The sequence below is a fragment of the Temnothorax americanus genome, unplaced genomic scaffold (genome assembly GCF_048541705.1).
Source record: "Temnothorax americanus isolate GAGA-0224 unplaced genomic scaffold, ASM4854170v1 Scaffold26, whole genome shotgun sequence".
Taxonomy (NCBI): Eukaryota; Metazoa; Arthropoda; class Insecta; order Hymenoptera; family Formicidae; genus Temnothorax; species Temnothorax americanus.
In genome coordinates this window covers 513970-527069 of record NW_027509401.1, presented here as the reverse complement: position 1 = coordinate 527069, position 13100 = coordinate 513970, and the positions used below count along the sequence as shown (strand labels likewise).

The window sequence follows — 13100 nt, the reverse complement described above, 5'->3', positions numbered from 1 at the left end:
TTTGGAGTGACAACTTCACTCTATAAACGACTTCACTTTAAAAATCAGAGTGAAACTCTACTCTTTTTACCTTAGAGTGAATAAATTTACTCTATTAGAGCAAATATTCATTCTTTTTGAGTGAACTGGTCAGTAACTCCATGATTAGAGTGAAAATTTCACTCCAAAAAATTTAGAGAAAAACCGATTGAAACGGATTAGTATTCAACAATGTAATTTTAATCGGTTTCTATCGGTTTGAATTGTTATATAACGATTAAACCGATTGGAAACGATTGAAACGGATTTGTACTCAAGGATGTAATTGCACTCGAGTAGCTAAGCAATATATACTACTACCCTCAGGGCGAATTTCGGGGGTCGGGGGGGGTACGTTCCCCGCGGGGGGAACGCCATAAGAGATGGGCGAGGGGGGTCCGGGAGGAGCAGCTGGTGGGGGTAAGAGTGAGGGAAAAAAAGAGTGGGGACGGACAAGGAGTGGGGGAAAAATTCCACTTCTGGCCTCAGGCTACTCTGGAGGGGAGCAGGGAAGGGGGGTACTGCGATACCGACGGTGCGCGAGGAGGGAGCGTCGTCGATCGCGGCGAGGCGCGTACTGTCGCCCGGGCCGGACGTGGTTTCCGGCCGCCCGTTTCTTAAACGGCGAAAATCGCGAGTCGTCTTCCCGCGAGAGGGAGCGTCGATCGCGCGCTTCTTCGCCCCGACGGGCCGGACGCGGTTTTCCGACGTATCGAGAGAGACCGAGAGAGAGAGAGAGAGAGAGAGAGAGAGAGAGAGAGAGAGAGCGATACCGCTCTCTTTGTTCACCCCGAACCGTACGTTTCGCTAATAATATTTTTTTATCGCGCGTCCGAACTCGTTCAAGGTCGCTTTCGACGTCGCGTCCTCCTTTTGTTTTTTTTCCTTTTTTCGATCGACGCTGCGAGCGGTCGTCGTGTCTTCCCGCGAGGGGGAGCGTCGATCGCGCGCTTCTTCGTCCCGACGGGCCGGACGCGGTTTTCCGACGTATCGAGAGAGAGACCGAGAGAGACGATACCGCTCTCTTCGTTCACCCCGAACCGTACGTTTCGCGAATAATATTTTTTTTTATCGCGCGTCCGAACTCGCGTTCAAGGTCGCTGTCGACGTCACATCCTCCTTTTGTTTTTCTCATCTCGAGCGACGCGGCGAGCAATTGTCGTTTTTTCCGGGGAAAGAGTTTATCTTTGGGTATGGAAAACCAAAACGTTGAGATAACGAACGCGTATAAAATGAGTTTTGCTCGCGACGGCGCGGCATACGGTGACGCGGATTGACAAATGTATCGTGAGAGAGCGGTGCGAACCGATCGGAACGGGAATAAGTTGTTTTTTAATGCGGTATGAGCGACGAGTACGCGGAATTTTGTAAGCCAACGTTCGATCCTGAAATCAGGAAACCGATCGTGAAAATCAGCGAACCGTTCGTGAGGAACGAGGATCCGCCCCCGAGGGACTGGGATCCGTCCCCAAGGAACGGGGGTCCGCGGCGCGTCGACTTAACGAGATATCTGATTCGTCGCGAAATCGGAATCGCCGATCTCCGATCTCAGCGGAGTTCTCTCGATCCTCATAATTACGCTGAAACATTTTTTTGGCGGACTGTAGATGGAGATGTGTATTTAGATTTCGACATGTTAATGGTGCAATTTTAGCATCAACGACACGTATTTGAGAAATGAACGATCGCCGCAATCACTCGTCCGCGGAATCGGACGTCGACCTATTCTGTCGCGAGCCCATGCCAAAGTTTTCGTCCGAATCGGACGACGAATCGGCGAGGGTCGACGCGTCATCAAACGCGCGCGTTTCGGTGGTGAGAGAAGACGCGCGATGGAATCTGGCTACCCATCATCTGCGAAGGGAAATTGGAGCGCGAAGTATTCGCGAGCGAGAGTGGATAGAGACGACGGTGGCAAACTCCGCTAGGGCGAACGATTATATGCGCCGCCTACCCGTCGAGTATTATCTTTATTGCAAGACGTTGTACGGAGGAGAGGTGATACGTAGGATTCAAACCTACAGGTCTCGTCGTCTCTTCGCTCGAGTGAGATTCAACGTTCCCGAGGGCGAACCCTTCTGGATGCGATGTGGAACGAGTGCGACGAGTTGCTCGACGCGGACGGGTACCGCGCGTGGACACGGCGATGCGACGAGTGTCTCCGACTCCTGCGGGAGGAGTGTCGAGTCAAACGCTCCGGGAGGCGAGGAAATACGGGAGCCGTTATCAGAGCGGCGGCTCTAATAGCGCGATTGGAAGGTTCGAGGGAGGATCTGCGTCGACGATTCGAACGCGCCGTGGGTGGAAGGATTTTCGTGGTTCGAGATCGATACGGCGTTCCGACGCCGCGTACTGATCGGCGCTGTGACGAACTCGACGTACATCGAACCCGCGCGATTTCTCGAAGACGCGAAGGGCACCGTGCTTGAAAAAAAAAATATCGCTCACAAGTTTTTTTTTCTTATAAATTGGATAAATAAACATATAGATACGCGCATGTGTATCTCGAGACAAAATATATGTTATTTCATACTTATTTTCTTTATTCGTATCTTATAAAATAAATATATACAAAATATATTATAGAAAAATGAGCGTCGATGTCAAGTTTTTTCCTATTTCTATGTGTTCTATCCCACCTACGTTTTCTCTCTCGATCTTACTCGCGTTTTCTCATACGCATGTTCTCTCAAATCCCATTTATTGTATAGTAAAAATCAATTCCGATGAATGTGTACAATTTTTTATTAAGGTAGTTCGATGATGATGAAACAACTTTTTGCCAAAAAAAAATGATATGTTTGTTTGAGATCGCATTTTATAAGATGAAAGTGACTAAGGTTCGCGTAAAATCGTCGCATGAAACTTGTCACGGAAATATTCGGTATGGCATGGATCTTTCGAGATTAGCTTTCCTGAAACTTTAACATTGTCATCAATAATAAAGTCAAATAACAACGCTAGAACAAAGGAACGATCCATGCTATACACAAAACACTCGAAAACAGATGACGACCCCGTCGGGTCACCACGTGAAATCGGTGACATCAGCACCATGACGCGGGACTCCGACGGCCAATCACCCTCCCGAAATTTTGAGAAATCTGCAGGGAGGGAGTTTCGCCTCGGAGGTGTTAAAGGGACCGCCGCTGCGCCGCGGAATCGATTTCGCTCGCAGATCACCGCTAGTATCATTATACACCCGCTTTGCTTCACCGCTCATCACCGCTTTTCGCACTTAATCGTTATATCGCCGCTTTCGCCGAGCTAAACTCTGTGCGCGCTCTCGGTATTTTGCCTGAAACGGAAAAGACTGTAAATAACTGTACATTATACATTTTTGAATATATTTAGTTTATTTTTCAATTCTGTGCTTGTCCCCTTTTTTTGTGGTCGTCTTCTACCTCGCGCTTTCTCGCGCTACCGCGTGCTCTCGAACAATGTTTTATATCGAAAGAAGGAACTTTCATGAATCGCTTAAACCCAGAAAAAAGATAATTTATTTTCAAATTAAGTGATTTTAATGATTTTAACATTGGTCTAATAGGAAAAAAGAGGTATTTTCCTATGAATAACACAAGTCTGCGAAAAAATCTTTTGCCAAGAATGTTCAAACGATATATATCGATGAAGAGAGGACACAATGAGAAAAGCCTATAGTTGAAGATGAACACGATCCACCGTACAGTTTTTAATTAATGTTGAAAACTAGTCAAGCGACGCGTTAACATACTTTATTTTAATCTGTTTTAGGCAAAATATTATTTTACAACCTAAAAAAATTACTTACTAATGGTCTTTTTTTTACGTTGTTATAAAGCTTTGCGATGCGTTATTCTATTCTTTTATAATCATATATAAATAAAAAAATTGTAAACATTGTTTTGACCTCAGCCTTTCATTATCGAACTACCTTAATAAAGTACACGTTGTGTGTCTAATTATTTTTTGTTACAATACAGATGCCTTATCTATCCACGAATTGTGCGAACTGTCCATTCCCAACCATTTCACGTACACTCGATTGCCGCGCTTACGCAGGACCTTTTCCACGAGATATACGTCGGGATCGGAGACGCGCAGCATCGATGGTGGGTAGTAAGTACGATGTTAGTAGAATTGATACACGATTAAGACAAATAATGGGTTCAAGAAAAAAAAGCTTTGTGGGTGAGTTTCTTGTGTTTTGATGTAGGGAGATATTTAATTTTATCAATTACCACCGGTTATGGATACTTCGATATATCTCCCACCTAAATCATGCATGTTAAGCGGTTTTTCAGAAATGTATTATGGAACGAATTTGAATTATTTGAATTAACGGAAATAATGAGACAAAAAGAAGATAAAAATTTTATTGAAGCACTTAACAATCTTGCGAGAGGAACAATGTCTAAAAACAATATTGATCTAATAAGATCAAGAGAAACAATTGAAAATGACATTCCTATAGATGCTATAAGATTATATGCTGACAATCGCTCGGTGGATATTTATAATAAATTGAGGATAAATTTAAAAGATGGAATCGCTTATGAATTTAAAGCAATAGACTCAGTTTTAGGTAAGGTAAATAGTAAAACGAGAAATAAACTACTAACATCATTAAAAAATAAAAAAAGAATGCAGTGGTTTAGATTCTAAAATCACATTAAAAATTGGAATCAACTATATGATAACCAATAATATAGATATTGCAGATGGCCTAGTTAATGGAGCCTGTGGAATTTTGAAATATATAACATTCAAACCAGGTACGGTAGAACCAGTTAAAATATGGCTAGATTTTCATAATGATAAGGTTGGTGTGGAACAAAGACGACCGTACTTAAAATATATGAGTGAAAATTGTATAGAAATGTGTTTAGTTCCTTTATCACGAATTTGTGTAATATTGAATGTTAATGATAGAATGGGGGTACCAAATTATAAGAGAACAGTTCCCACTTACACCTGCTGAAGCTTTAACAATTCATAAAAGCCAAGGACAAACTTATGAGAAAGTATGCATTGATTTGAGAAATAATTATCGTATGACGAGATCATTGTTGTACGTAGCACTAAGTAGAGTAACTAAAATATCAGATTTATACATTTTGGGTCATTTTACACCTCCTAAAAAACATCCCCAGAAAATTCTTTGGAATTGGAATAAAAAGACTTAACAAGAAAATTCTAGAATTAGCGTACTCAAAAGTTATAAAAGGAAATATACTAAAAATTATATACCAGAACGTACGATCTTTGAATAAAAATATTACCAATATAAATTGTGATAAATGGTATAAACAAGCCGATCTTTTAATTTTTTCGGAAACACAAACAATAGCAAAAGATAATTTTACATTGGAAGGATTTAATGTTATTTTCCGTTCAGATAATTATGATAATCGATCAACAAGAGGAATAATATGTTTTATAAGAAAAGAAATAAACGGAAATGTTAATGGACATATTCAAAAAGATGAAACAATAAATGGACAACATCGACATATTGACTTGATACTGCTAACTGTAAATGAAATACAAATCATTACATGTTATAAATCACCATCAGTAACTAAAACAGTATTTACCTATGAATTAAATAATATTTTGAGCAAATCATTAGATAATAAAAAGATTATAATAGGTGATTTTAACTACGATTCGTATAATGAGGGAGGATTTTTGGAAAACCATTTAAAAAAATTAAATTTTAAACGTGCGCTTTCAACGCATGTTTCAACCACAAATTTTAATACGCAAATCGATGTAATATTTATATCTGACCAAATATTTAATTACACTGCTGGAGTATACGAAACATTTTTTTCTGACCATAAACCAATTTTTATTGGATTAAACGAACAAAGTAAGATATCAATAACAAGTGTAAATACTTTATTTAAAGAAAATTTTATTTCTAATAAGAATAATAAATATAATTCTGAAAAAATGTTAATTAACATTAAGTCTCCAGAGAATAGTGAAAAAAATACGAATGTAGCAAACAAAATTAAAAATAATGATTTTAACATAGATAATCTTATTTATCCACTGCCACAAACAATTGAAGAGAACGTGTTAAAAGAAAATTCGTGGTTAGATGATCGACCTTTAAATGAAATTATGATGATAATAGAAAGATATACTACATTTTCTCGTGTTGATGTTCTTTTTATAATGAATTTAAATTGGATTGAACCAATCTTTACTTCCGATGTTCAAATTGCTTCATCATAGAGGAAGCTTTGTGTGCGAAGGTTTCTACTTAAACACTTAAAAACTCTAATCAAGCAATGTGCAGGTTTCTACTCGCACACCTAACTCTTTAGGAGCCTGTATACATAATTATGTACATTCACTAAAATAAAAAAATAAAAATATACTTGCCCACTTAAAAACTGAACCAATATGCAGATTTCTACTCGCACACTTAAGAACTCTAAGAAAGCAATGTGCAAGTTTCAACTTGCACACTTAATAACTCTAAGGAAGCAATGTCCAAGTTTCAACTTGCACACTTAATAACTCTAAGGAAGCAATGTCCAAGTTTCAACTTGCACACTTAATAACTCTAAGGAAGCAATGTCCAAGTTTCAACTTGCACACTTAATAACTCTAAGGAAGCAATGTCCAAGTTTCAACTTGCACACTTAATAACTCTAAGGAAGCAATGTCCAAGTTTCAACTTGCACACTTTTTGTACTTGTGTCCCTTGTTGCCCATAACGTTCTTGCCGGCGCCGCGATCGCGTTTGTGAGCGCTGGTAGCGAAAAGTATACTCCTGTACGTTCGTTTGTCTCTGTCCGTATAGGCCTTAACGTCGGGAGCTCGCATGAAGATCAACTCGTACAGGCCGCGCGTGCCCTTGTACCGCACACCGTCGACGATCACGGAATCGTCCGCGGCAACGTCGAATCGCTTGTTGCCCAACATCGTGCCATTCTCGCCGAGATACACTCCGTAGACGTTGTCGATGTCCTTTTTTCTCTCACCGCTCAGAAGAGCGCCCACGTATTCCCGGCCTAACGGTCCTAGTTGGCTGTGCAGAAAGTCGCGACCTTCCACCGTGCTGAGAGACTCTCTAACGGACGTTTCTATCGCGGGAGGTGGAGTCGTCGTTTCCGAGACGATCTCGCGTTCTCTGGGTAAAAACTGGACCGAATCGGTGTGGATCGGCGTGGAACTCGTCATCGTCGTCGTTGCGGGTGCCGAACTCAATCGTGCCGGACGCGACTCTTTTTTCCCCCCGGTCGTCGTTGTTCTTATTGGCGTAAATACGTCGTCGTCCTCCTCGTATTCACCTTCCAAGTCGGCGCCACCATCGTCGTAGTCGTCGTTCTCGCTGTCCTTCCTCGCCCCCTTCGTTTTAATTTTTTTCGTCATCGCAAAGCCATCGTCGTCGTCGTCATACCTGCCCGGCTCTTTACTTCTACGTTCCACATCGTCGGCGAGCCGTTTCAGAGGTTTGACGATAGGCTCGTACTTTTTTTCCAGAGCGATCTCGCTCTCCATTTTCCCGGCCCTGAGAGCGGCGTACTTCCTACGAATCGAGGCGCGCGTCTTGGCTATCTCACGCACCGTCTTCTCCCCCGCGATCGCGCTCATGCTCGCGTCGTTCGGCGAAGCGCACTGATCGGCTTTACAGCACGGCGAAGTCGTGGAACCCCCGTCTGTATCGTCCGCCTCGCAACGCGCTGTCCTTGTCTATCACAGCAAAACCGTAGGTGCGTCGCCAACACTCGCGACAGAACGCGCGAAACTCGTCGTACGACATATCGATGTTCACGTGATCGTCGTACACGTGTCGCAGATTGGTGCCGTCCTGCCTGAATAAGATCAACAGATTTGCGTTATCACGCACGAGATGTTTCGGTATTTTAGCGTACGTTTGACAGAGATAGAAGCAATCGATATTCGAATGTCGACCCATAGAGAAGTACTCCCTCATACGGTCCTGCTTGTCGCAGGCCACGTCATCGAAGACGAAGACTGAGTCGGGAAGCGCCTCGTCGGGTGGAACGACGTCGCGATTGTCGGAAAACGCGCGATAGCTGATCTCGTCCATAGATTCGAACAATCGTTCGAGATATCGATACTTCGGTTGTTGCAGAGATTTCGAGTACACGTATACGTTTTCGAAACGAAGACCGTGCGGTTGTTCCAGCAGACTCAGCAGAACGTTCGTCTTACCGCAATTGGAGGGCCCGCAAATGATGCAGCGCACGACGTTCGGCAGGAGAGGACCGTGCCTGCGCGATTCTCCGTTTTCTCTCTCGACGGTGCCCAACCTCGTCAGCGTTTTGCGATCCAGATTCGAGACCCCTATCGTCACCGACTGTCGCACGAATCGCATTTTTTTTCGCTCTCTTTCTCTCTCGGTCTTTTTCAGCAGGCGCGCTCACTCGATTCGTTCGCGATGAGCTCCTCGAAAAAGAAGGGGAGCGCTGACGTCGCGTCGTTTCGTCGCGCGTGCGCAAACGCCTCGCGCGTAGGTATAAATAGCGCGAGCGCGTCGTCGCATCCGTACAAAAAAATTAAGCAATTGGAGGGCCCACAAATGACGCTGACGTCGCGTCGTTTCGTCGCGCGTGCGCAAACGCCTCGCGCGTAGGTATAAGTAGCGCGAGCGCGTCGTCGCATCCGTACAAGTCGCGCGTGCGCAAACGCCTCGCGCGTAGGTATAAGTAGCGCGAGCGCGTCGTCGCATCCGTACAAAAAAAATTAATTCGAAAGCAACGAATCGTTCGCGCGTGCATCGGTGATCGAGATGTTTCCGATACTGACGGACAAACACGATATTCTCAATCTAACGGCCGAGGAGTTAAAATTCTTTCCGAAGATCGTTTTGTTGCGTAATTTTGAGAAATTCGTACATCTGTTGTGGGACCGTTTACCGGAACACATAAAAGCGGATCCCGAGGTGCAGAGATATCGCCCGTGCATGAAACACTACAATCGTCCGTGGCAGCGAACGCACATAGACGGACCACCGCCGCTCATTAAGGACTGCTACGAGTGTAACCGCGCGCTCACCCCGAACGGTGAGTCGTTGGCTCATCTGGATAAGAAGAGAAAAAACTAACATTTTTTTACAGTAAAAAGAAAACCCTTCCAGCAATCGCGATCGAATGCGGCGCGCGTGCGGCGCCGGTCTGCTCGATCGCGTGATAAACGCTCTTCCCTTCGAGCTGCACGTACCCGGCTATCAGTTCTGTGGACCCGGTACGCGTCTGGCGAAAAGACTAGCGCGCGGTGAAAAAGGTATAAATCCGTTGGACGCGGCGTGTCGAGAGCACGACGTCGCGTACTCCCGAAGTGGCGAGCTCGCCGAACGACACGTCGCCGATCGATTGCTCGCCGAGAGGGCGCGCGAGCGCGTCACTGCGAAGGACTCCACGGTCGGTGAGAGACTCGCCGCGGCGGCCGTATGGGCGGCTATGAAGGCGAAGACGAAACTGGGCATGGGTATGGAAAAACAAAAACGGAAAAAGACGAAAGGAACGGGATCGAGGAGAAACGCGAGGAAGAGCGAGAAGAGGAGACGGAGGATACTTCCGACGGCGAAACGCGGCGGCTTCTTGCCTTTTCTACCGATGTTGGGCGCGCTCGGTTCCTTGATCGGTGGCGCGGCAGGTGTGGCCAAAGCGGTGAGCGCAGGCAAAGCGGCGCAACGGCAACTCGACGAATTGCAACGACACAATCGCGCAATGGAGGGTCGCGGGTTGTACCTCGCGCCCTATAAGAAGCGCGGAGGTGGCGTGAGAAAAGTCCAAAAAAAAAAATTTCGCGTAAAGAGAGAGCGACGTTAGCGCGCCTGCCGCCGTACGGCGTCACAACGAACGAGCAGCTTGATCGAGCGGCGCGTCGCTTGCGCATACCGTTATTTCGTGGAGTGTTTATGCGCGACGCTCTGCCGACGAGGGTGCGACACGCGGAGTGCGGCATCGTGAATCTCGACGACGCGGCGGGTCCCGGCACGCATTGGGTCGCTTACGCGAAAAGGGGAAACACGGCGATCTACTTCGACGCGTTCGGAAATCTTCGTCCGCCGAGGGATCTCGCGCGATATCTAGGTGACGGCGATAGCGCAATCATAACCTACAATCATCGAACGTTTCAGACGTTCGATCAAAGAATCTGCGGACAGCTGTGCCTGCGATTTCTTCGCGAGATCGATTGGGGAAGTGGCGAACGATTGACGTTCTCCCGCGATGTCGCTAACGCTCACGTTATCTGGAACCAACAGCGTTCTGACGGCGAGTCATTTTCCCGCTTTGGACTTGAGCGACGGCGAATATGAGCTGGGTTTAACGACTTTCGAAACGTACAATTCGATACCGAACGTTACGTCCGCGAATAATCGATTCTACTTCGGCGAGGACGACCGGAAGATCGTCGTTCCGGAAGGGTCGTACGAGCTGCGAGCCGTGAGCAGATATCTGCGCGCCGCTCTTCTTCATCGTGAACGTGAGAGAGAAAAAATGAAGGATAAAGGAGAAAAAGAAACGCAGACCGTTGGCGCCGAACGGGTAGGAGAAAAAAACCGAACGGAGGACGACGACGACGACGACGACGATGACGATAGTGACGGTAGTTACGGCATATACGAGGACGACGGCAAGAACGAAGATGGCGGTGATGGAACGATACTCGCTCTTCGCGCCAACGAGAATACCATGAGGAGCGAGATAAAGTGTGCCTACAGAGTGAATTTTACAAAACCCAACAGCATCGGTTCCCTTTTGGGTTTCTCACGCGATCGCATTCTAAAACCAAACAAATGGTACGTTTCCGACAGACCCGTTGACGTCATGAGCGTTAACGTGATTCGCATCGAATGCAACATCACCGCGGGAGCGTACAGCAACGGACGCTCGGTGCACGCAATCCACGAATTCGCGCCGAAAGTGCCGCCGGGATATAAACTGTCGGAGACTCCGACGCAGATCATTTACCTCCCGATCGTCGCGCGAAACGTTACCGATATCACGGTGCGAGTCGTGGATCAGAACGATCGGCTGATCGACTTTCGCGGTGAGGAGATAACGATCAGACTGCACGTACGTCGTCGCAGTTAGTGTGGGTGTGCGTGTGTGTGCGCGCAACCTGAAGAGAGAGGGATGCTCGTTTTGAACGGATCGAGCACGAATGAGCGAGCTAGCCCGCTCTACGACGAGATCGGTGGTGAAGGGAAAAGAAGAGCTGGCGGAGGAGGAAAAAGGAGAGCCGTTCTCAGCAGCGCCAACGTCAAGTTTCTACGATCGTTGGGTCTCGCCGTGAGAAACTCCTCACCGTCGCGTCGTTTTCTATATCAAAGGAAAAAATAATGGTTGACATACTGAGTATCGGCGGTGAGCCGATCTTCGACGAGCGCATAGTCGGAATCGAGATTCACACGTATAACCCGTACGTTAGCACAACGTTTGGGTACAACGACGAGATACGAATACCCATACAGCAGCAGGATCTGTATACGCTGCCGTGCGATAGTTTTCTGTACGTCGAGGGACGTCTTATTCACGACGACGACGGCGCGACGACGTCGGCGGGGAAGGATGATCAAAGGCAAAACGCGAAATTGGTTAACAACTGCGTCGCGTTTATGTTCGACGAAATTCGCTACGAACTCGACGGCGTGGAGATCGATCGGTGTAGAAACGTCGGAGTAACCAGCACCATAAAGAACTACGTGTCGCTGACCCCCGAACAATCTAGGAGACTGCAGAACGCTGGATGGATAAGTTATCCGTCGAACGAATCGAATCTGAACAGCGCATCCGGTGATTTCACCTTTTGCGTATATTTGAAAGATCTGTTGGGTTTCTGCGAGCACTACAGACGCGTGGTGATAAACGCGAAACACGAGATTATCCTGATACGCGCTCGTCACGACGTCAATTGCGTCGTATATCCGAAGATAAACGTGCCGGGAGATCCGGCCAAGGATCCTAAAATTACGCTAATGAAGGTGCAATGGCGTATGCCGCACGTATCGTTGAACGACGTGACTAAGTTATCGCTACTGCGAACGTTGGAGAGCGGACGATTTCTGAGCGTGGGCTTTCGCTCTTGGGATCTGTACGAATTTCCCTTGCTGCAGAGCACGACCAAGCATTCGTGGGCCGTGAAAGCCGCGCCGCAATTGGAGAAGCCGCGATACGTCATATTCGCGCTGCAGACCGGACGGCGAAACGAATTCACGGAGGACGCCTCGAGATTCGATCATTGCACGCTCACCAACGTGAAATTGTATCTCAACTCGGAATTCTATCCCTACGACGACGTGAACGCGGATTTCGAAAACGACAAGTTCGCCGTGCTGTACGAGATGTACGCGAAATTTCGAGGAGCGTACTACGGGGACGGTCGCGACAACGCGCTCTTATCCCCACACGAATTCGCGAAAGTAGCTCCGCTCGTGGTGATCGACTGTTCCCGTCAAAATGAATCGGTGAAAAGCGCCACCGTGGACGTGCGCATTGAATTCGAATGCAAGGAAAACGTCCCGCCGAAAACCACCGCCTTTTGTCTTATCGTTCACGATCGCGTCATCGAGTACAGTCCGCTGACCAACGTTGTGCGCAAAATTATCTAACGGAAAATGCGGTTGTAGAAAAAACCATTTCCCGGAAACGAGGCACATATAAAAAAATGTGGTTGTAGAAAAAAACCATTTTCCCGGAAACGAGGCACATATAAAATTCGAGAATCTTTTCATCGTTCCTCAGACTGTTAGGAACGGGCAGTTTAAGCACATCTTTAGTGTTTTTTTTATTTCAACACACGTCGACTCGATGGCCGCGGCGACAACGACAACGACAACGACGACGATCTTCGTCGACCTACAGGGCTTTGTGGTAGGCGAGAAATTCTTCACGAAGGAGATGGCTGTGCTGCGAAGCGAGACGCGCGTACTTGCCCATCACGTGTTTCGCGCCCCGATGAATTGGGATCTGCTGACGAGGGCCGAGAAGGAAAGGGCCAGCTGGCTGATGGCGAATCATCACGGCCTTCGTTGGGAGGACGGGGACGTGGACTACCGTCTGGCGAGGACGATAATTCGACGCGCGGTGTGCGATGGCCTGGAAGAAACG

At 46.7% G+C, this 13100-nt stretch overlaps 1 protein-coding gene across 1 annotated transcript; it reads left to right on the top strand.

Moving 5' to 3' along the window:
• The first annotated feature begins 11332 nt into the window (after positions 1-11332).
• On the top strand, positions 11333-12601 carry LOC143899316 (uncharacterized). Its single transcript, XM_077409533.1, has one exon. The coding sequence runs from the start codon at positions 11333-11335 to the stop codon at positions 12599-12601; it is 1269 nt and encodes a 422-aa protein (XP_077265659.1).
• Positions 12602-13100: the final 499 nt, after the last annotated feature.

What these genes read in the sequence shown, in the direction of transcription:
- LOC143899316 (XM_077409533.1), top strand. Translation starts at nt 11,333, where the DNA reads ATGGTTGACATACTGAGTATCGGCGGTGAGCCGATCTTCGACGAGCGC.